The 20,543-nt window shown below is 41.8% G+C and overlaps 1 protein-coding gene across 6 annotated transcripts in view; it reads left to right on the top strand.

The window, feature by feature from the left end:
* Positions 1-18,884, top strand: part of C10H1orf159 (chromosome 10 C1orf159 homolog) — a 53,834-nt gene extending 34,950 nt beyond the window's left edge. For 5 of the 6 annotated variants that reach the window (XM_040325988.1, XM_040325990.1, XM_040325991.1 and 2 more), the window contains 5 exons: positions 8,724-8,789; positions 10,086-10,220; positions 15,188-15,213; positions 17,617-17,647; positions 18,344-18,884. In XM_040325988.1, the coding sequence (XP_040181922.1) occupies positions 8,724-8,789; positions 10,086-10,220; positions 15,188-15,213; positions 17,617-17,647; positions 18,344-18,441 (356 nt within the window). In that variant the 3' untranslated portion in view covers positions 18,442-18,884. The remainder of the gene's footprint in view (positions 1-8,723; positions 8,790-10,085; positions 10,221-15,187; positions 15,214-17,616; positions 17,648-18,343) is intronic. The other variant, XM_040325992.1, reaches the window with a different exon arrangement.
* The last annotated feature ends 1,659 nt before the right edge of the window (positions 18,885-20,543 follow it).

The raw sequence follows: 20,543 nt of genomic DNA, 5'->3' as shown, positions 1-20,543 counted from the left end.
TTTATTTTTTTCTGCCTTCTCTGTAAAGATTAAGGATTTCATCTGCATGGTCAATGTTAGCAACACCCCCACTTTTCATTGCTCTGTTTTATTGAATTAATCCCTGTGTGTACAGATGGTGCCCCTTAACACTTTGGAGCCATACATGCATCTGATTAAAGAGCCTGTTTGCGCCACAACACACATATTTCTGCAACATGTCACTTAAGGTGGTCATATTTAACTGATCTCTTGATATTGCTTCCCTGAACATATGGACCAATTTTGTGATGGGTGTCAAATAAGTTACCACTGAGGCACTGACTTCTTCATCCACTAATAATGGAAGATCCTGTCCTCAATAAATGTTGTGAATTTCAAGGGAATCTTTCTGTTGGACAGGCCCAGCAGTACTATATATTGTTGGGTCCCCTATCTGTGGTTCTTACATAAATGTGTTAGCTGTATGTTTTATCTTTTGGTTGTTTTTTTTTTTAATTACCGTAAATGTCCCATGGAAGACCGTATCCCGTATATCTGCTCTCACCTGTTTGTAGCGATCAAAAGTGAAATTAAGATTTACATTGTACTACACAAGCTAAAAATAAATGTGTTTGAACCTATGCAGCTGGCATAAGATCAGTATAATTGCTTGTGGCACAGGCTGTTCTTTCACTCTGGGTTCTTCTGGATGTTTTTATAGCATTAATTGATTCTAATATATATGCATGGTGCTGTTCTCCATCTATGACCACTCCTGCTATTGGCCCATCAACTTGCAGGCACGTTGCTTTTCTTATGTCCTAGAGTTTCAAGTCCTAACGCCAGCCAAATTTTTATTTTCTTAAATGGCGAAGAACGATTTAGAAAGGGCTTCAACAAATTTGTTCTCTAAAAGTCCTGCTTTAGAACATACACCACAAGTGCTTGTCACCATTTGTATAGGCTTACCAGCCTATCTGGGCTAATCTTTGTTTCTGGGGCCTTGCTTTTTCTGACCTCATGGCTAGAGATGTAAAAATTCTGGAATTTTGAAGCCATCGTGGAAAAAGTTTTTCCCTGTGTGGGGTGTGTTTTTTTTGTTTTGTTTTGTTTTTTGACATTTTGGAAGAATTTAAGAAAGTTCAGTGTGGAGTAGTTTTGTGGTTTCTAACCCTTCCTTACTTGAAGATGCTGCTGGTGAAGAAACACTTTGTGATGATCCAGAAGCAGCAAAAAGTGTTTCTGGAAGGAGAATGCTGAAGGGAAAAGTTACTTGCACTTTCATTATGGTTGTCCTCATTTTATTGCATAGAGCAGGGGTCTCAAACTGGCGGCCCTCCAGCTGTTGCGAAACTACAAGTCCCATCATGCCTCTGCCTGTGGGAGTCATGCTTGTAACTGTCAGCCTTGCAATGCCTCATGGGACTTGTAGTTTCGCAACATCTGGAGGGCCGCCAGTTTGAGACCCCTGGCATAGAGTATTTGTTAATGTCTTTAGGGCACCTCAGGCGTGCAAGGGTGTGTTTTGTCATCCTTGTAGCATTCGGAAAAAACAATTTCTTCTCACAATATTTGCAAATTGCAGCTTTGCGATCAGCAGAAATTACACTGTGGAAATCTTTCCAAACTCTAGATGCTGGTCTCACAATTTTACTGAGAGGAGGGAAAAATCCAAATTTGTTGAGTAGACCTTAGAGAAACCTTTTATGCTGTGATTTTTAATAAAAATTATTTAAAGGTTATGAAGCTAAACAAATTTGACAAATTTACCCTTTTACCTGTTAGTTTTTGTCCTCTCAGACCTTTTAATTATCATCTACTGTATCCCAACAATCACTCAACTGTAGGAGGTACAAGATGAGCCCACAAGCAAAGTAAACTGGAGCCTTTCCCCTGCGGTGCCCCCTAGTGGCATATATGCATATTTCTCTTGTTTGAGAACTGCATTGAGAAGTACAGTGTTACTTGAACCGTGTTCCCATATTTGCTTGTCTTCAGCTCTGACAACTTGCAATAATTTAGGACTCTGAAGTCTCAAATCTTTCATTAAGTTCTTCATGGTCTTCTGCACACACACTCAACTTCAAAAAGTTAAATACATATTTTATTTCAAGCATTTCTTTCTTTTAATTTTGACGATTATGGCTTACCGCTAGTGAAAACCCAAAATTCAGTATGTCAGAAAATTAGAACATGAAATAAGACCAATAAAAAAAAAAAAAAGATTTTTAGTACATTAAATGTTGGCTTCCTGAAAAGTGTGTCCATGCACAGTATAGTATGCACTCAATACTTGGTCGGGGCTCCTTTGGCATGAATTACTGCATCAATGCGGTGTGAAATGGAGGCCATCAGCCTGTGGCACTACTGAGGTGTTATGGAAGTCCAAGTTGCTTTGATAGTGGCCTTGAGCTCATCTGCGTTTTTGGTGTCTCATCTTCCTCCTGACAATACCCCACAGATTCTCTATGGCAGTGGTCATCGACCCTGTCCTGCAGGGCCCACTAACAGGCCAGGTTTGCAAGATAACTGAAATACATCACAGCTGATATCATTTGCTCCTCAGTGATTGCAGTATTCTAGTCTGCATCTCCCCAAGGTAATACATAAAACCTGGCCTGTTAGTGGGCCCTGCAGGACAGGGTTGATGACCACTGCTCTGTGGGGTTTAGGTCAGGCGAGTTTTCTGGCCAATCAAACATCAGCACAGTGATGCCATGATCATTAAACCAATTATTGGTACTTTTGGCAGTGTGGGCAGGTGTCAAATCCCGCTGGAAAATGAAATCGGCATCTCTATAAATCTGGTCAGCAGAGGGAGGCATGAAGTGCTCTAGAATTTCCTGGTAGCATCCTGGTCTTCCATAACACCTCAGCAGTGCCACAGACTGATCGCCTCAATGCCACGCTGCATTGATGCAGTAATTCATGCCAAAGGAGCCTGACCACGTATTGGTAAAATGCATACTATAGTGTACATGGATATATTTTTCAGCAAGCCAACATTTCTGTATTCTAAATCTTTTTTGTATTGGTCTTATGTAATATTCAAATATTCTGAGATACAAAATTTGGGGTTTTCGCTAGCTGTAAGCCATAATCCTCAAAATTGAAAGAATCTGCGGACCGCAAAACTACAGAGTGTAGAGTTTAAATGGAGAAATGGGGTGGGATGGGATCTCCAACCCTGTGTCCAGATCTTATAGACAGCCTGCAGGTTGTGTTCCCAGTTGCACACAGCCCATATAATGAGGGACTGGTCAGAACCGAGTGTGGAGGAAGGTGGAGTTGGAGCAGTGGCTCCTAGTGTCTCTGTGTTGGGATAGACGCTGTGTGCGGACAGATGCTGTGGGCATTGAAGAGCTTCAAAGCCGTGTGCACCCAAGACTGGGGGCCTGGAGGAGCTGCTGGTTTAAGGGACCAGTACCTACGGCAGCGGTGCTGTCCAAGAGTAGCCAGGTGGGCTGGTATATTCAGTTATTTCTGAACATTGTTTAAACCCCTGCTTGGGATTCCTGAGTGGACCTCTGTTTTGTTTTTCCTCATTTAATAAACGTGGGCTACCAGGCCCTTAACGACATATGCCTGTTTGGTGTCGACTCGCTACACAAAAACGCATCTACCACGAGAGCTAAACACGCCCAATGTCTAATATAGATATGTGTGTATTCTTTCTTCTGAATAAACCTCCGAGAGTGTAGATGGAAAATGTTACTTTATGTAGTCGCAGATACTAGCTTGGAAGTGTGGGAAACGTAGGTGTAGTCCTGAGCTATAAATATCACCCGCTTCTGCTGTTTTCTGATGGTTTGTACACTATTATCATCACCACACTGTTATTGTTGTTTTTGAAAATGTTTGCATATCTGAAAAACCAGTATACCTTGCTTCTGCTTTTTTTGACATGCGTAATAATTCAACAGTCACCAGTGTGCTATTCTAGTACAAAGACTTCACATGTATTAAATCAGCACCTGTAAATTCTTCAGATGTGAAGTGTTAATAGTACTCTTGCAAAAGATACAAGCTTAATCTGCTAATCCCAACTGCCAAGTGTGAAGATTATCAGAAAGCAAAGAACCTGGAAACCTTTTTTACCAGACGCAATCCTCTAGGACAGTGTTTCCCAACTCCAGTCCTCAAGGCACACCAACAGGTCATGTTTTCAGGATTTCCCTCAGATGAAACAGCTGTGGTAATTACTAAGGCAGTGAAACTGATCAAATCACCTGTGCAAAATAATGCAAAGCCTGAAAACATGACCTGTTGGTGTGCCTTGAGGTCTGGAATGGGTAAACACTGCTGTAGGATATGTTTTGTCAAACACAAGGCCCTGGGCTGAATATGGCCCGCCAGGCCATTTCATGTAGCCCTCGCACCTCTCCTGCAGCTGCGGCACCCACCTTGGTCTTGGTGGTTGGCAGCAGAGAGGTCAGAACTCCTGCTACAGATCCTGCACCTCTGTGCAGCCGCAGCACCCCCTCATCTCCACCTCCCCTGGTCTGCCTCCAGACCCTGCAACACATCATGGCAGAACCATATTCTTTCTGAGCAGTCTCCAATAAAGTTTCTTCTGGATGATGCCAGCGGTGTGCAACCCTTTTTTAAGACTACATCTCCTACAGGAGTGTGAGTGATCTCCGTGCCAATCTGCCCTTGCCCTTCACAGCTTAAAGTGGAGGTTCCCCTAAAAATAAACTTTTAACATTGCATTTATGAGATTAATGACTATTATAATCGGCTGTTTTTTATAAAAAAAAATATGTCCGTACATACCGTTTCCTATATGTGTTCTCACCGCCGCTTCCGGGTATGATGGTCGGGACTGGGCGTTCCTACTTGATTGACAGGCATCCGACCGACGCATACATCGCGCCACGAGATGCTGAAAGAAGCCGAACGTCGGCGCGGCTCTATACGGCGCCTGCGCACCGACGTTTGGCTACTTTCGGAAAATCGTGACGCGATAGATGCGACCGTCGGAAGCCTGTCAATCAAGAAGGAACGCCCAGTGCTGAAGACCATACCCGGAAGCGGCGAAGAAGATGTATCTCTAAAACTGTAGGTACTGCTTTGTTTTTAAAAAAACTAGCCGATTCCCCTAGACAAAATGAGCATGAATCTAATCTTAAATTTTTTTTTGAGGGGAAACTTTAGAGGTTTATAGATTTCGACAAAACTTGCATATAGATGATTAGTATTTTTGTTTTTTTATGTATTCTGAAAGCAGAACTGTGGTGACCAAGAACCTATTCAAATGTTCCCCCTTTTATTGTGTAACTTAATTATGTAAGCGTGGAAAAATTAATAGGGTTGCTATGAACTACGCAATGTTTGCATTGCAAATTATTACTGAGAAACTACAATTTAATTGTTTTAGTTGACATTTGTAATGGGTTAAAGAGATGCCTCTGTTTTTTATTAATTTTAATATGTAACTAAGAACTGTAATACAGCAATACTCCTCTCTAGCCCTGTCCCCGTAGGCTCTCCGTTTCGAGGACCAGCACCAATCTTCTTGATTTAATGATGGCCAGTGTTATTCAACCCTTTTCCAGTGAGCCAAGGCTGTCATGCATGCCCCCAAGAAGTGTGCCACTGTTGGCCCTGGCTCCCACTAGTGCAAACAGCAGTGCTGATGACCTAATGTCTGCATTCTATAGTACTGAAAATAGCCCATTGCTGGCTCAGGTAGAAGAGATTAAGGACCTTGGGCTATAGCGTGACCAGCATAATGACTGACAAAAAAATTTTTACAAGCCAATTCCTGAATGAACTAGGCATTAAAGAACTACTCCAGGTAAAAAAATCCACCCAATCGGCACATGGGACAATACCTACATTCAATGAGAAGTGTCCCTTGTGCTGTTAGCTGCTGTCTTAATTGAAATGTTCTGTACTCGGCCCCCCACCAACTGGCACAGCTGTAATCCTTTGGTGCTGCAGGAGTCAATACAGCCTCTGGACCCATTATCATGGGTCCCTGATCAATGTAATAACTTTTTGTAAAAAACGTACTTTTCCCGAAAAATTGTGACAAATTACAACTTCAGTAAACTCAACATGCCTCTTACTAAATACCGTTGACTGTGTATTTTTCAAAAAGGGGTTATTTTCGGGGTATTTTGTACTCTCCTGGCATGTTCAGGCCTCAATAAATGAGTACTTCAGGTTTGATCAATTCTCAGATCTATATATACCAGTTTGTAGACTCTAACTTTCCTACAGACTAATATACACTGATTTGGGTTATTTCCACCCCCAAAAATGTTTTATATACATTTTCGCCTAAATCAATAAATGATTCTTTCAAATATGTTCTATGTGTGTGTGTGTGTGTGTGTGTGTGTACACAAAGTGTAGCTGCAGACTTTTAATAAGCACACTCACCTGTCCCACAGTCCAGCAATGCGGGCACCCGGACCCTCACTCCCCTCTCCCGCCTGTCCATGGCGCTGGCATTACTACTGTGTGCACATGACTGTGACAGTTTGCGGCCTCACAGCCGGGTGCGCACTGCGCATCTTGAATGGCCGTGCAATCTTCTGGGACATGTCACAGGTCCCTGAAGATTGTAGGGAGGGCGGTTTCTCTGCTAAAGGTACAGACCATCTTTGCTGCATCGAGGGGCCAATGGACGGGGCCATATATTGTAAAATCTTGGATGAGATACTTCTTTCCTCAGCCAGAACACTGTCATACTGAAAGACCCACCCATGACACAAAACATACCACCAAAGCAACAAAGGAGTGACCCAAGAAGAAGCACATTAAGGTAATGGAATGGCCTAGTCCGTCTCCAGAGCTTAATCTTATAGAAAATGTATGGAGGGAGCTGAAACTTCGAGTTGCCAAGCAACTTGTTTTTTTGAGAAGATCTGTAAAAAAAAAAAGTGGTCCAAAATCCCTCCTTTTAGATCAGGGGTCGACAATATCCGGGCGCCAGGTCGCAATTGCGACAAATTGTGACCTGGCGCCCGTGCCCGCCGGTAATTGAGGCCGCGGCTTACAAGGCCGCGACCTCGATTACCGGCCGCCGTGATCGAGCAGCGGAAAAGGTGGAGGCGCACAGAGACACAGGATCTTGCGTCTCTGTGAGCCCCCACCTCCCCGCCGCGCGATGGCCGGTAATTGAGGCCGCGGCTTTGTGGCCTTGTGAAGTCCCAAGCTTTTCCTTCTGTGAAATGGCGCCATCTGGTGGTGGCCGTTGGCATTACAATTTAAACAGCAATTCTAATGTAATTTTTCACTATTTTCACTGCCATCTCCTTCCCTCTCATTAGAACCCCCAAACATTATATATATTTTTTATTCTAACACCCTAGAGAATAAAATGGCGATCGTTGCAATACTTTGTCATGCCGTATTTGCGCAGCGGTCTTGTAAGCGCACTTTTTTTGAAAAAAAAATACACCTTTTTAAATTAAAAAATAAGACGGTAAATAGTAAAGTTATCACAATTTTTTTTTAAATTGTGAAAGATAATGTTACGCCGAGTAAATTGATACCCAACATGTCACGCTTCAAAATTGCATCCGCTCGTGGAATGCCGACAAACTTTTACCCTTTAAAATCTCCATAGGCGACGTTTAAAAAAAATCTACAGGTTGCAAGTTTTGAGTTATAGAGGAGGTCTAGAGCTAGAATTATTGCTCTAACGATCGCGGCGATAGCTCACGTGTGGTTTGAATACCGTTTACATATGCGGGCACTACTCGTGTATGTGTTCGCTTCTGCGCCCGTCGGGACGGGGCGCGTTTTCTGGCTCCAAATTTGTCAAACCCTGTTTTAGATGTGTGTAAACCTGGTCACTAACTACAGGAAATGTCTTACCTCTGTGCTTGCCAACAAGGGTTTCTCCACTAAGTCATGTTTTGTTTGGGGATCAAATACTTATTTTACTCACTGAACTGCAACTCAATTTTATAACATTTGTATCATGCGTTTTTTATTTTTCTGGATTTTTGGTTGATATTCTGTTTCTATCCTTTAAAATACACCTATGATAAAAATGATAGACCCTTCATTTCATTGTAAGTGGGCAAACTTACAAAATCTGCAGGGGAATCAAATAATTTCCCCCACTGTATCACAGATACTGGGGCACATATCAATATTTAAGAGGATGGTATGAGTATAATATAGTGGCTTTACAACCACTTTAAGTTGCTTTCATTTGCCTCTTGGTTGCTCAAAAAGTTGCATATATTCACATTCTGCTCTATTGTAAATCAGAGGAGCTGACATGCAAGCAAAAATATTTGGCGTCAATACACACTGGGCTTAAAGGTGCTTCTACAGGGGCTCTTTCTTCCCTCTTTTTCTTTTCTTTTCTTTTCTTCCCTCTTTTTCTTCCCTCTTTCTTTTTCTTTTCTTTTCTTTCTTCCCGCTTTCTTCCCGCTTTCTTCCCTCTTTCTTCCCTCTTTCTTCCCTCTTTCTTCCCTCTTTCTTCCCTATTTCTTCTAGAAGCAGCTCAATGTTATCCTCTGTGCCCATACACATTAGGGCATCTAGAGGCATATTTCAAGAGGAGAGGTTAGGGGCCAAAAATCATTTTTGAGTGGAGTTTTCAGGCAGAAAAACGCTTATAAAAGCAATCTCTCCTAAACTCGTGTGCAATATGAACATTTTGATGCTGCTTTTCTGCCAGAGGTTTTGCCATCCTTTTCTGCTCCTAGTGGCATGGACCCTTACAAGGATCCCTGTGATGTCTGTCATTGCAGTGTCATCTTATTCGTGTTTTTGTTTTTTCTTTGTTTCAGTTACCACTCAAGCACTGGAAATCCATATGAATCACAGCACAACTCCATCTTCTCCTCATCACTTAAGTAAGTGGTTCCTTGTTTAGAATATTTGATTCAATGCTGCAATGCCAGTAGATCTTGTAGCAGTGATTCCCTAGAATCTCCTTATGAATAACCTGTTTACAGTAACAACTTTGAAGCTCAGTTGGGAACTGGTAGAAAACAGAAGTGGAGGCTTTGTCTGTAGCAGCCAGTTTAATTGTAGCTGCATATCTTCCAGAGCAGGTGTCCAATCCCATGTGATCGTAATGAAATGAAGAAAAAAAATGTATTTAAAAAAAATATTAAAGTGGAATTGCACTTTAAGTACAATTATGCCGCGTACACACATGATCGGAATTTCTGGCAGAAAAAGTCTGATGGGAGCTTTTCATCGGATATTATGAATGTGTGTATGCCCCATTTGACTTTTTCTGCCGGAATTTCCGACGGACTTAGATAGAGAGCAGGTTTTCTATTTTTCCCGTTGGAAAGTCTGGCCGTGTGTACGCGGCATAAGGCTACTTTCACACTTAGGCGCTATAGTGCTAAAAATAGCGCCTGCAAAGCGCCCTGAAAGAGCCGCTCCATTCACTCCAGTGTGAAAGACCGAGGGTTTTCAAACTGGAGTGGTGCACTGGCAGGACACTCAAAGTCCTGCTAGCCACATCTTTTGAGGAGCAGTAGGCGCGGTGTATATACCGCTCCTATACACCGCTCATAAAGCACCCCATTGGTGCTTTGCCTGCAGGTTTTAACCCTTTTTCGTCTGCTAACGGTTAAAAGCGCCCCACTAGCAGCTGAATAGCGATGCAAAAACAGTAAATCGCTGCTGAAAATAGCGTTGCTTTACTGCTGCCTGCTCCCCAGTGTGTAAGTAGCCATAGACCTCCAGTATCCCCCCCCCCCTCCAAATTATATACATGCCTCTTCTTGATCCAGGGAGATCTTGGCTGTAAACATTTGTGCCCCAATCTCATGTACAGGGCCTAAAGCACACATTCATTGCCTGACGTATATTTGGTATCCTTTTACGCACTGGAAATTAAGGTTTTTCAATACTTCCCTTACTTACATTTTTTTGCACCTTTTTGTTTTTTGCTGTTTAGCAAGCATGTACAATTTTTTAAGTATAATTAGTATGTGGTCTTACTTTTTTTTTTTTTAATTATTAGTATTATTATTATATATATATTCAAACTGTTTGCAATTTAAAAAAAAATGTATTAGTTTGAGCAGAGTTTTTTATTTTTGTATTTGTTTATTTTCATCCTCTATCCTCCCCCTCCTGGCCTTAGCTTGACTATACAGGTTCATTAGGGTTTTTTGCTTTTTTTTCAGGCAATCCTGGGATAGCTGCATCACTCCTGCTAGGAACTTTTTTCATCTGCCTGTTCCTTGTTCTTTCTGTGGCCTCGTTTTTTTACCTCAAGCGGTCATACAGGCTGCCAGAAATGTTCTACAGGAGCAATAAAGGTACATGACTTTGTCCTTTTTAAGGGTTATTTAGGACACTATTGGGCAATATTTTGTGGCGATATTATACAGGTTTGTTGTCTGTTATCGGGAATAATTGGGTTTTGAAGTTATAGGTATGTTTTTACTCTGTACAGCTCTCATACTTTTTCTGTACTTGTGCAGAAGAAGGTATATAATGGATCTTGTGATTTTTATTTTTATTTTTTCTTCCCTCCCAGAGTAGGTCGTCCTTTCTCTCAAAAATTATAACTGGGTTTTTTTTTTGCCAGCATACAAATTGCATTGGAAGAGCAAACCTAAAGCAAATCTGTTGCCTTTTAGAAAAATAAAATATTAAGTGCCCTGCATGCGCAAGGAACCGACCTGCGCGCTCCTTTTTCAAGTGTGATGGGATAGAGGAAGGGACTAGGGTGGTGGTGGCAGCATCACCACCCTAGTCCCTTCCTCTAGCCTATCACACTTGAAAAAGGAGCGCACAGGTCGGTTCCTTGCGCATGCTCTGAAACGCGTTGTGGTCCTCCTCAGCCTCCGTCCAAGCTGACGTCACGCACCAGCAGACGAGCTCCCTGCCTAGTAGCAGTGATATTACATGGACATAGCCGCTTCTCCCCGGCTCCCTCCGGCTGCCGAGCTCTCACGCTACACTGATCGTCAGCGACAGACGCACACCAGCCACCCTGACTGCAGCATATTATTATGATGTAAGTGCTGGATAATTTTACTTTTACAATAAAATACAGTATACTCAGAGGCGCTCTTCCCTCTACTTTTTTCTTATAGCTGCCTGAAGGTTCTTCACATCCTTGCTGTGGTCCTTTCCCCCATGGGCCTATGTCACTTCTGTGTTCTGTATTGACTGAAGCGCCAGCAGATGGAACTACTATGCATGGCAAAGAACCAGGCATCCAGCACACCAGAAAGTGTCAGATGTGTAGATTCTTTGAGCAATTGTAGCTCTTCAAGAGACTTAAAATCCTGGGAACAGGTGGTGGACACGAGGAGTAGAAACATTCTTCTGTTTCAGTGAACCTTTGACATTTGTAACTCTGAAGTTGAATTAAACCCACCTCTAAATGTACTTTTTAGGCTTTTTTTTAGAAAGTCAGAAAACTCACATTTTAAAAATTATTGAGCTGTGTGTCATGCACGGCTCTGCAGCTCCCAGTGACTCTTCACTCACACTCTAGATCAGGGGTCTCAAACTCAAATTACCTGAGGGCCACAAGACAAGTTTTCATATGCCATGGGGGGCCGCATGCAAACTTTCAAACTTCAAAAACAACAGTACTGGTGTCAGCGAACACATTATTAACCCCCAGCACTGGTGTCAGCGAGCGCATTATTACCACCAGCACTGGTGTAAGTCAGGGTTTGACAAATTTGCTTGGAATCTAGGAGCCAGCTAAAAAAGTTAGGAGCCAGGAAACGCACCCAGTCCCGACGAGCTTGCGCGCAGAAGCGAACACATATGTGAGCAGCGCCCGCATATGTAAATGGTGTTCAAACCACACATGTGAGGTATCGCCGCGATTGGTAGAGTGAGAGCAATAATTCTAGCTCCTCTGTAACTTAAAACATGCAACCTGTAGATTTTTTTAAACGTCGCCTATGAAGATTTTAAAGGGTAAAAAAGTTTGTCGGCATTCCACAAGCATACACAATTTTGAAGCGTGACATGTTGGGTATGAATTTACTCGGCGTAACATTATCTTTCATAATATTAAAAAAAATGGGGATAACTTTACTGTTGTCTTATTTTTTAATTAAAAAAAGTATAATTTTTTCCCAAAAAAGTGCGCTTGTAAGACCGCTGCGCAAATACGGCGTAACAGAAAGTATTGCAACGATCGCTATTTTATTCTCTAGGGTGTTAGGATAAAAAATATATATAATGTTTGGGGGTTCTAATTAGAGGGAAGAATATGGCAGTGAAAATAGTGTAAAATGACATTAGAATTGCTGTTTAACTTGTAATGCTTAACTTGTAATACCAACGGCCACCACCAGATGGTGCCAGCTCACATCTGGTGGTAATAACTTGTAATACCAACGGCTCACCACCAGATGGCGCCAGCTTTTTTTTTTTGCTCCCCTCACTTCCACCCTGCCTGCGGGCCATTTATAACTTTTGTCTGTTTGTGCTACTGCTGCCTGTCACATTACATAATTGGTTGAGAGACAAGAAGGTGATGCCCTGTAACATCATTCTTAGCAGACTCCATTAGTTGGCCTTCCTGTTCTCTCCTCTGCCGCCCAAAAGCATCTGATCAAATCGAGATCAGTTTGGTCAGAAGCTTTACAATCTGGTAACAGCTTATAAACAACAAACTGAATCCGGGAGCGACAAAATCTTTGCTGCTTCCGGTTTCATTCTTCTAACAAGTCAAAGTAGGCCCGGGACTCCCTGATCGCACCAGAGAGACCAGGAACACAGAGAGGCGCCCTTCCTGACCCTGTAGAAGTGATTGTGGGGGCTGTACCCACTTGGATCACTTCTACAAGAAAGACTATCGTCCGGCTGCAAATTTTGATACCAAAATGATCCTGGTATCACAGCTTTCTGACAAGGACATATACTGTATATATGTACCACAGTTGGGAAGTTGTTGGGGTTCTCCAAATTATCCCAGCCATGCGCCGCAGAAAAAGTTTCCTAAAGTTCCTCCCCCTTTCTCCTGCATGCTTGCCACTTCCTAACAGAAATTAATACAGTACTGACCTTTCTAGATGATTCAGGCTTTCTTTGGCTGCTAGAATTACTGATGAGCAGCGCTCTATGAACTGGATCCAAAAGAGTTGAAGCAGTCTATTGGGACCGTAAAAGAATCAATGGTTTATTACATCAATAACGGTCATGAATAAATAATTAAAAAGTAAAAAACTAAAGGCCAACAATACCATTAGTAGTCCAACAGGCATCAGGGGGGGGGGGGGGGGCCGCTGGTGGATCATGGAGGGGCATCAGTAACCATGCTGTGGGAGGATGGGGACCCCGTCTGAGGGAGATGCACTCAATTTGCTAGAGGCAAAGGCACAGCCATGTCCAGGAGATGGTAGTGCCGCGGAATGCCAGGAGGATGTAGGGCTGACCTAGGCCAAGTCGAAGGTCTGAGGTGTATGCCAGAGGGAGTCTTGCCGATAGTGACCTGCCGCAAATGTTTGGCAATAAGAAGCTGAAGACTGGAGAAATGGTTAAAACAAAAAAACTGCGCTGGTGTGATAACTAAAAATAGCTGCAAACAAATATGAAACAAAAAGGAGCTGCGCTAATAATGAATAAGCAAATACACATGATAGGTGAATGAATTAAACTTAATGATTGGATAAACCCTGCAATGTTATATTGATAAAGGGTAACCAAATATAGAGCTGAAATTAAATGCAATAAACAAAATAAATCCTATATAGTGAAAAAAGGAAAACCTGTTTAGTAAAACAAAAGCAACCAGTTCAACAGGTAAGTGAATACCATAAATTGTGCAATAAGTGAATCAACAGATACAGCAACAAAAATTAAAAAGTGTCAAAAACATAAAAATAAACAGTCTTTTCCCAATGTTTTTATCGGGGATAAATTGTTGAAAACGCCCGTGAGGAATCTTCAATGTTCAAAGGACACCTTGAATCCACCACCACAAAGACTGAAGGCTTACCAGATAAACAAGCTGTCAGAGCTTGTGGCTAATACCCAGCCAGGGCCTTTGAATCCTCCCGACACCTCCAGTGGCCAACAAACCAAACGTTCCTGAAGACTTGATGTATACTTGGCAGTCAGACAAGTGGCCACGAACGTATCCTAAAAATAGCCTATTGACAGAGCTCAACAGCTCAAGCTCAGATTTACACTTTGGGAATAGGTTTGCCAGTCCTTGCAATGATGTCTCCAGTACAGATCATTTAGCAAAACTCTTTTTAGGGAAACATTGATGGTTTCCTTGGCTCACTTCCCATCAATCCCACTACTGGAGAAAGGGTTGCCTGGCAGAAAGGCAAAATGATGGCACTACGATGGCGTTACAAGAAAGATGTGTGCCTAATACTGGCAAATTACTTGTGTGTTATGGCAGTGAGGGGGGTTTCCATTTTCCAAGCCCTCACTGAAAAAATACCAGGATCTTTATTGTGGACTTTACTAAGCTGGGTTTATAGGAGAATTTCTCTACCAGTGTAAACAAAGATTAAGCAGTATTGTGACTGCCACCCTATTTTCCAGCCTATAAAGCCTCTCATTTAACACAGTGTTAAACGGCTGAGTGTCCTAATACTGTCAAATTACAGTTCAGTTCTTGGAAAATGCGTCCCTTTTGTTGTCAGATGTCCTCGATTCCATAAACAAACTGTTGTCAACCTGCCATACCTAAATGTTGTGTTTATGGTAATCTGGCCTGTCTGCCGTGGTGTACATGGGATTACCTGCAGCTAACAAGATTTCTTCGCTTTATTATATGCCAAAAGCAATGGCAAAATATTTAGGACCAAAACAGGCCTGACAATTAGAATGACGCATTTTTATTTAATAAATGAAAGCCAAACATGATGTTTCATATTGCATTTCTTTTTTTTTGTTTTAGAGCTTCCCAACACATTGCACAATGTTTGTTAGTACGGATAACAGTTTAAACATGTCAGTAAGGAAGTTTTCACTGGAATTGGTAGATATTTGCATTTTCGAGTCACACAAAGGAAACCAATTGTTCTGCTTGGTGTACCGGCTTTCTAAAGACCTATGAGGAGAAATGATGTGCGTTTTTTTTAGGTTAAAGTGACGCTATTTTTTATGGGGGGAAAAATGCAGGTTTATTTTTTATTGGCAGATGATGCTTCTATGTGGTAGTTTTCCCCTCCTTTTTTTTTTTTTTTTTTTGTTGGGGTGGGTTCACCTATTACATTTAATAATCCTCTCTGTACCCACATTCACCAAGAGCTCACTTGTACTAAAAGCTGTCCTTTTATTTCCCCTGTAGCATCCATCTTGCAGCCCAGTGAAATGGTAAGTCTTTGTTACCCTTGTGCAGTACTTCAATGTATTATAAGTGTCATTTTCCAAGCAATGTAGCGGACTTGTTAAGTAAGGCACAATTCACGACACGGAGACCCCTTATTCGGGTAAAAACTTCAAACCATGCCATGGTCAGAAATGCCTTGACTCGCATCGCTGGAACTGCTTAAATATTTTTTTTTTAATTAACATTGTCTTGGTTGTATAACAAGAAAAAGCACAAATCTACATAGTCATGAATAGATTATAAAGGGGCAAGAAATCTTCAGTCCACAGTGCAATATAATACATATTACTTGTAAATCTGTGTCCGCCACGGATATTGTAATCAGAGCAGGTAATGCGCCTTGTACATCCATTGAAGAAAAATGAAAGGGATGGATAAAGAACATAGACTGGTGACGTATAAGAAATCACATGTATGTGGTGGCAATTGGCGTATAAGCAAACGGGTATGGACTCCAATAAGATCAGAGTAAAAGGACCTTTTATAGCACGTGACATGAGCATTCACTCATAAAGACAATTGGTTATTCTGTGTTTATTTTATTCATTACAGATACTTGTATAGTGCTGTCAATTTTACGCAGCACTTTACAATTTTTATATTCATTCCCATTGTTCACTCCCCTCAAGGCGCTTACAATGTAATGTCCCTAACTCACATTCATACAAATACTAGGGCTAATTTTATACAGGAGCCAATTAACCTACCAGCATGTCTTTGGAGTGTAGGAGGAAACCAGAGTACCTGGAGGAAACCCAGAAAGGCACCGGGAGAACATGCAAACTCCAGGCAGGTAGTGTCATGGTTGGGATTTGAACCAACAACCCTAGTGCTACTAGGCAGAAGTGCTAACCACTTGGCCACTGTGTGTTAATGTACAATTTATAACATCACACCTCAATAGCCATGGCCGTTGTTGACATCCACCTTGACCAAATTTTGTTGAATTTCTTCAGACAACCTGTAGAATGTCATTTTTTAGAGGGGTAAGGCCTTGTTTATAAGATTGTTGAGAAGAGGGGGAAGGTGGGTCTTTAAATGAGGCAGTGACTGGGGTAGTGGTTCAAAATAGTCATGTCTGTTCTCCTTAGCCTCTTTTTCAGCATTATCGCTTTAAATAAGTTGACAGGGCACTTTAAACCAATAAGTTCATTTTTTTTTAGATGAACGTCCCAGAATGCATTTATTTCAGGCACAGTTCAGGGGATACAGCTCTGTCAGATTTGTAATTATCTGGGGAGATTTTACTAGTGATGGAAACCCAAATTGTTTCAGTTGGAGGAATAAAGGGACATCTACCAGTGGGAACATTTTTAAAGACGTCTCACTAGAGATTAATAAGGTGTGTTGCGTTTCCTGGGGGTACTGTGCACATGGCACTTCTCATTACAACAATTTGCGCTGTGATTCCTAAGCAGCATTGCTTGATGGGTAGCCCCTGCCACTGCTATCCAACACTGGACGGTGGGGATGGGCACAGCCCAGTCTTCCCTGAAAGCTGCAGACGGAACAACTGTGCCTTTTTTTTGCCACACATGCCTGAGCTTCCTTTGCTCCACTCGTTCTAATGAAATGCTGATCCTGCAGTCTCCCACAGTACCCTCTCCTCTATTCTGCAGCTATGCTCCTTCGATTAGTATTAAAAGACTGAGGCTGAAATCTGCAGCCGCCAGCTAGTTCCAGAGGAATTAATTATAGTAGCAGCTGGCAGTTTGTGTTGTGTGTGTGTGTGTGAATGACAGTGGTTAGGAAGTAGTACCAACGGAACATGCCAGCAACTACTAGATGCCACAGATAGACTAGTATAGTAGATGCTGGTACATGCTGTTACTTTTTTTTTTTTTTTTTTTTTCAATGAACGACCAGTGCTGCCCCCAGCTGCAGTCAGTCCCACAATAGTCAGCTACCTCTGTACAGAAAAATAAAGAGAGAAAAAAGCCACAAGCTCCACAGCCACCAGCTAGTTCAGAGGAGGTGTGGCAGCAGGATGGAATGCCCATCATTTGGGCAACTGCCTGGGCTACAGTCAGTACCGATTAGTAATAAAATCTACACTATGCAATACCTAAATGAAATGTTTTGATTAGAGATACTGAATGCTCATTTGTGACTGAATGAAAAGTTTGTAGGTCATATTAAGCGTAGGGATACTTTTGGGCTAGAACATCCAAATGTCTAATCCTTTGGGGAACCTTCCGACCTATCTATATGGTTGCCCTAGTCCTTTTTTTTTTTTTCATTTATAAGGCATTTCTATAAACTCGAAACTGATCCTTCCACTCCAAAAAAATAAATAAAAACAAATCCGACCATACAGGCATTTTCTAAATGGGCTAAGTCTTATTTATAGAGCATAATTATTGTGTTTTTCTTTCCTCTTTTTTTAGGCATCAATGATTCCAAATCCAAGCTTTACAGGTAACTTTAAACTTGCATGTTCAACCAACCACATGAACTGATATTTTGTTATGGGTGCATGAGATCTCAATACCAAAGATTTCACAATGGATGGATGTTGTGGACGTTGTCACATAACAAAACTTTCTTTAGGTTTGGATAGAGAAGGGTCTAAAACCTCTCAAATGAATTTATTTCCTGTTTCCTGATTGGGAGGGGGATACACTTCACTTCCTGTTCCAGAAATGCAACAGGAAATTAGGAAATCTTTACAAATTTAGAAGAATTACACTTTTTTCTTTTAGACAGTTGTCAAAGAGCAGGTGACCACTGGGTTAGATTTGCCCCTCTGGGGAAATGTTACCCTCGTCTCCTGTTCTAGTGACTATTATAACATTTTGGTTTGCTTTGACTTTCTGTCCTGGTGTTAATGGTAACAGGATAAGTGGGGAACAAAATCTCTCCAGAGAAGATATTGATGGCAAAACTTGATGTGGGATCTGACCCTTTCCAACTCTATCCAAACCTCAAAAAAAGTTTTGCCTATACGTGCACTTTTAAGGTGTAACTCCAGCAAATACTCGGTTTTACATTGAGTGGAAAAGGAGTTGGAACCTGTTTTAATATATTTGTCAAACCTGGAAAGCAAATGAAACCAGCAACAAGCAAAAGTCATTTTGTGCTCCCATATATGTTCTGCTGTCTTTCTTGTTTCAGGTCGTAAGCCAAGATATGTTAGACGAGAAAGGACGCACAAATCGTCTGCACCAGTGCTACTTGCTTCATCAGAGGATACTCAAGTAAGCAACGTCTAGCCTTCTCCAGGGTATCAAGATGGAAGAATCTGGAATGCACTGACACTTCGAGAGCACTTAGGATCAGAACAATAGGCCTATCCGCAAAAACTGTGAAAAACTGAAATATGAAGTAAACCAATGGCTTAAGGATCTGATGTAGATCTTTGCCTGCACAAGAAATAAATGGCACATTTTGGGAAGGGGGGGGGGGGGCGCTCCAATTATCTGCAATTTTACTGTGCAATTTTGTGACGCTCCTTAGGAGGGCAATACTATGCTGGTTTATCGGATCAATAACTGACTGAAGTATATGCAGTTTTTGGTAATGTAATCATAAAATGTAAACGTTGGACTATTTTTGTTCATGCATTTCTTTGTAAAATGAGCACTGCTGTCTATTTTTTATTTTGTTTTGTATTTTAATAGATTTCAATGGCTTTAATAAATTAATTTTGTTTATATATTTTTTTTATTTTATTTTTGTCTTTGCTTAGCATTTTAGTTTGCATTGTAAAAACTTCAATTTCTCACACACATTTAGACCTGGAATCTGGTGATTTCCCTAAAGTAAACCTGTCATGAGAGAAATATGGCATTGTTGACTTATTTTCTGGGAATGTTGGTTGCGTAGCTGTGTCTGGCGTCTATATTTTTCAGTCATCCGGTACAACTGGAGCAAGCATGCAGGAAATTGGTTATATTTCTCATAACGGGGTTCCAGAAGATTTGGGAGTTGCTGTTACTGATTTTGGCTTGCACTAGCGCTAGCATTTGCATCCTTTCTCCACTACTTATTGAGCCACTTAGAATATCAGGTGTTTGAGGCTATATTGTGTATGCACAAGCTTAGTACAAGTCATTGACGCACAGATTATTGAAGCAATGGGAATGGAACGGGCCCTGGAGCGTGAATCTTCACAAACTAGCCAGCAATTGTGTCTCCCATAAAAATACTAGGTACTCTAACTATATTTTCACTATGAGGTTAGGTCTGACTGGATCCCATCAAGAAAACCCTCCCCATCAATAAAAAAAAGTTTATTGGGCCCTGTAGTTTTAACTTTTTTACTTTCGGAGCCTAAAGCCTCGTACACACGATCCAATTGTTGGACAACCCAGCGTCAGATTTTTGTCTTAACCCAGCATCAGCATCTTGTCTTGCATACCAACGGTACACAATTTTCATGCAACAAACACAAACGTAGTGACGTACTACGAGGAATTTTAGCTGTTGAGCACCACCCTTTGGGCCCCTTCTGCTAATTTCGTGTTTTGGAGAACATTGATTCCAAGCATGCGTGTTTGTTCTTTCAACCTTTTGTGTGACGGATTTTTGTACAGACGATACGAAAATCTGACAACCGACCATTGTCTGCTGAAAATGTACTAGCATGTCATCCAACATTTTGTTCACAGAAAGTTGGACAATTGCCCTAAAATCTGACCATTAGTATGCTCCTTTTGACAACAGTCTGTCAACAGACAATCCCCTTCCAACAATTGGATCGTGTGTATGAGGCTTAACACTACCTTAAGTGTCAGGAGTCAAAGGTCATCTGACAGTCGATGCCCTGTCTTTGTTCTACACACTGTTCCCAAACTCCTGATGGTAAATAAAGGGGTCAAATAAGAGATCCATAGTTAACCACTTGCCGACCACCACACGAACGTTGACGTCGGCAGAATGGCACGGACAGACAAATGGGCGTACAGGTATGTCCCTTTAAATTTGCCACCGTGTGGGCGCACGCGCCCCTGTCGCAAGCTCTGTAATCGTGCCCGCAGGACCCGCGGACTTTGTCTGCTGGTGTCCCGCGATCGTGTGTGAGCTGCAGAACGGGGGATGTCTGTGTAAACAAGGATCTCCCCGTTCTGCCTAGTGTCAGAACACTGATCGTCTGCTCCCTCTCATCGGGAGCAGCGATCAGTGTCGTGACACAGAAAGCCATGCACCCTAACAATTAGAATCACTCCCTAGAACACACTTAACCCCTACTGGTTAACCCCTTCACTGGCAGTCACATTTACACAGTAATCCGTAAAAAAAAATGTATAGCCCTGATCGCTGTATAAATGTAAATGGCGCCAAAAGTGTCCGCCATAATGTTGCAGTCACGATA

Source organism: Rana temporaria, chromosome 10 (assembly GCF_905171775.1).
Source record: "Rana temporaria chromosome 10, aRanTem1.1, whole genome shotgun sequence".
NCBI classification, from domain to species: Eukaryota; Metazoa; Chordata; class Amphibia; order Anura; family Ranidae; genus Rana; species Rana temporaria.
The sequence above is the reverse complement of the archived record's forward strand: the minus strand, read 5'-3'. Positions and strand labels throughout refer to the sequence as shown.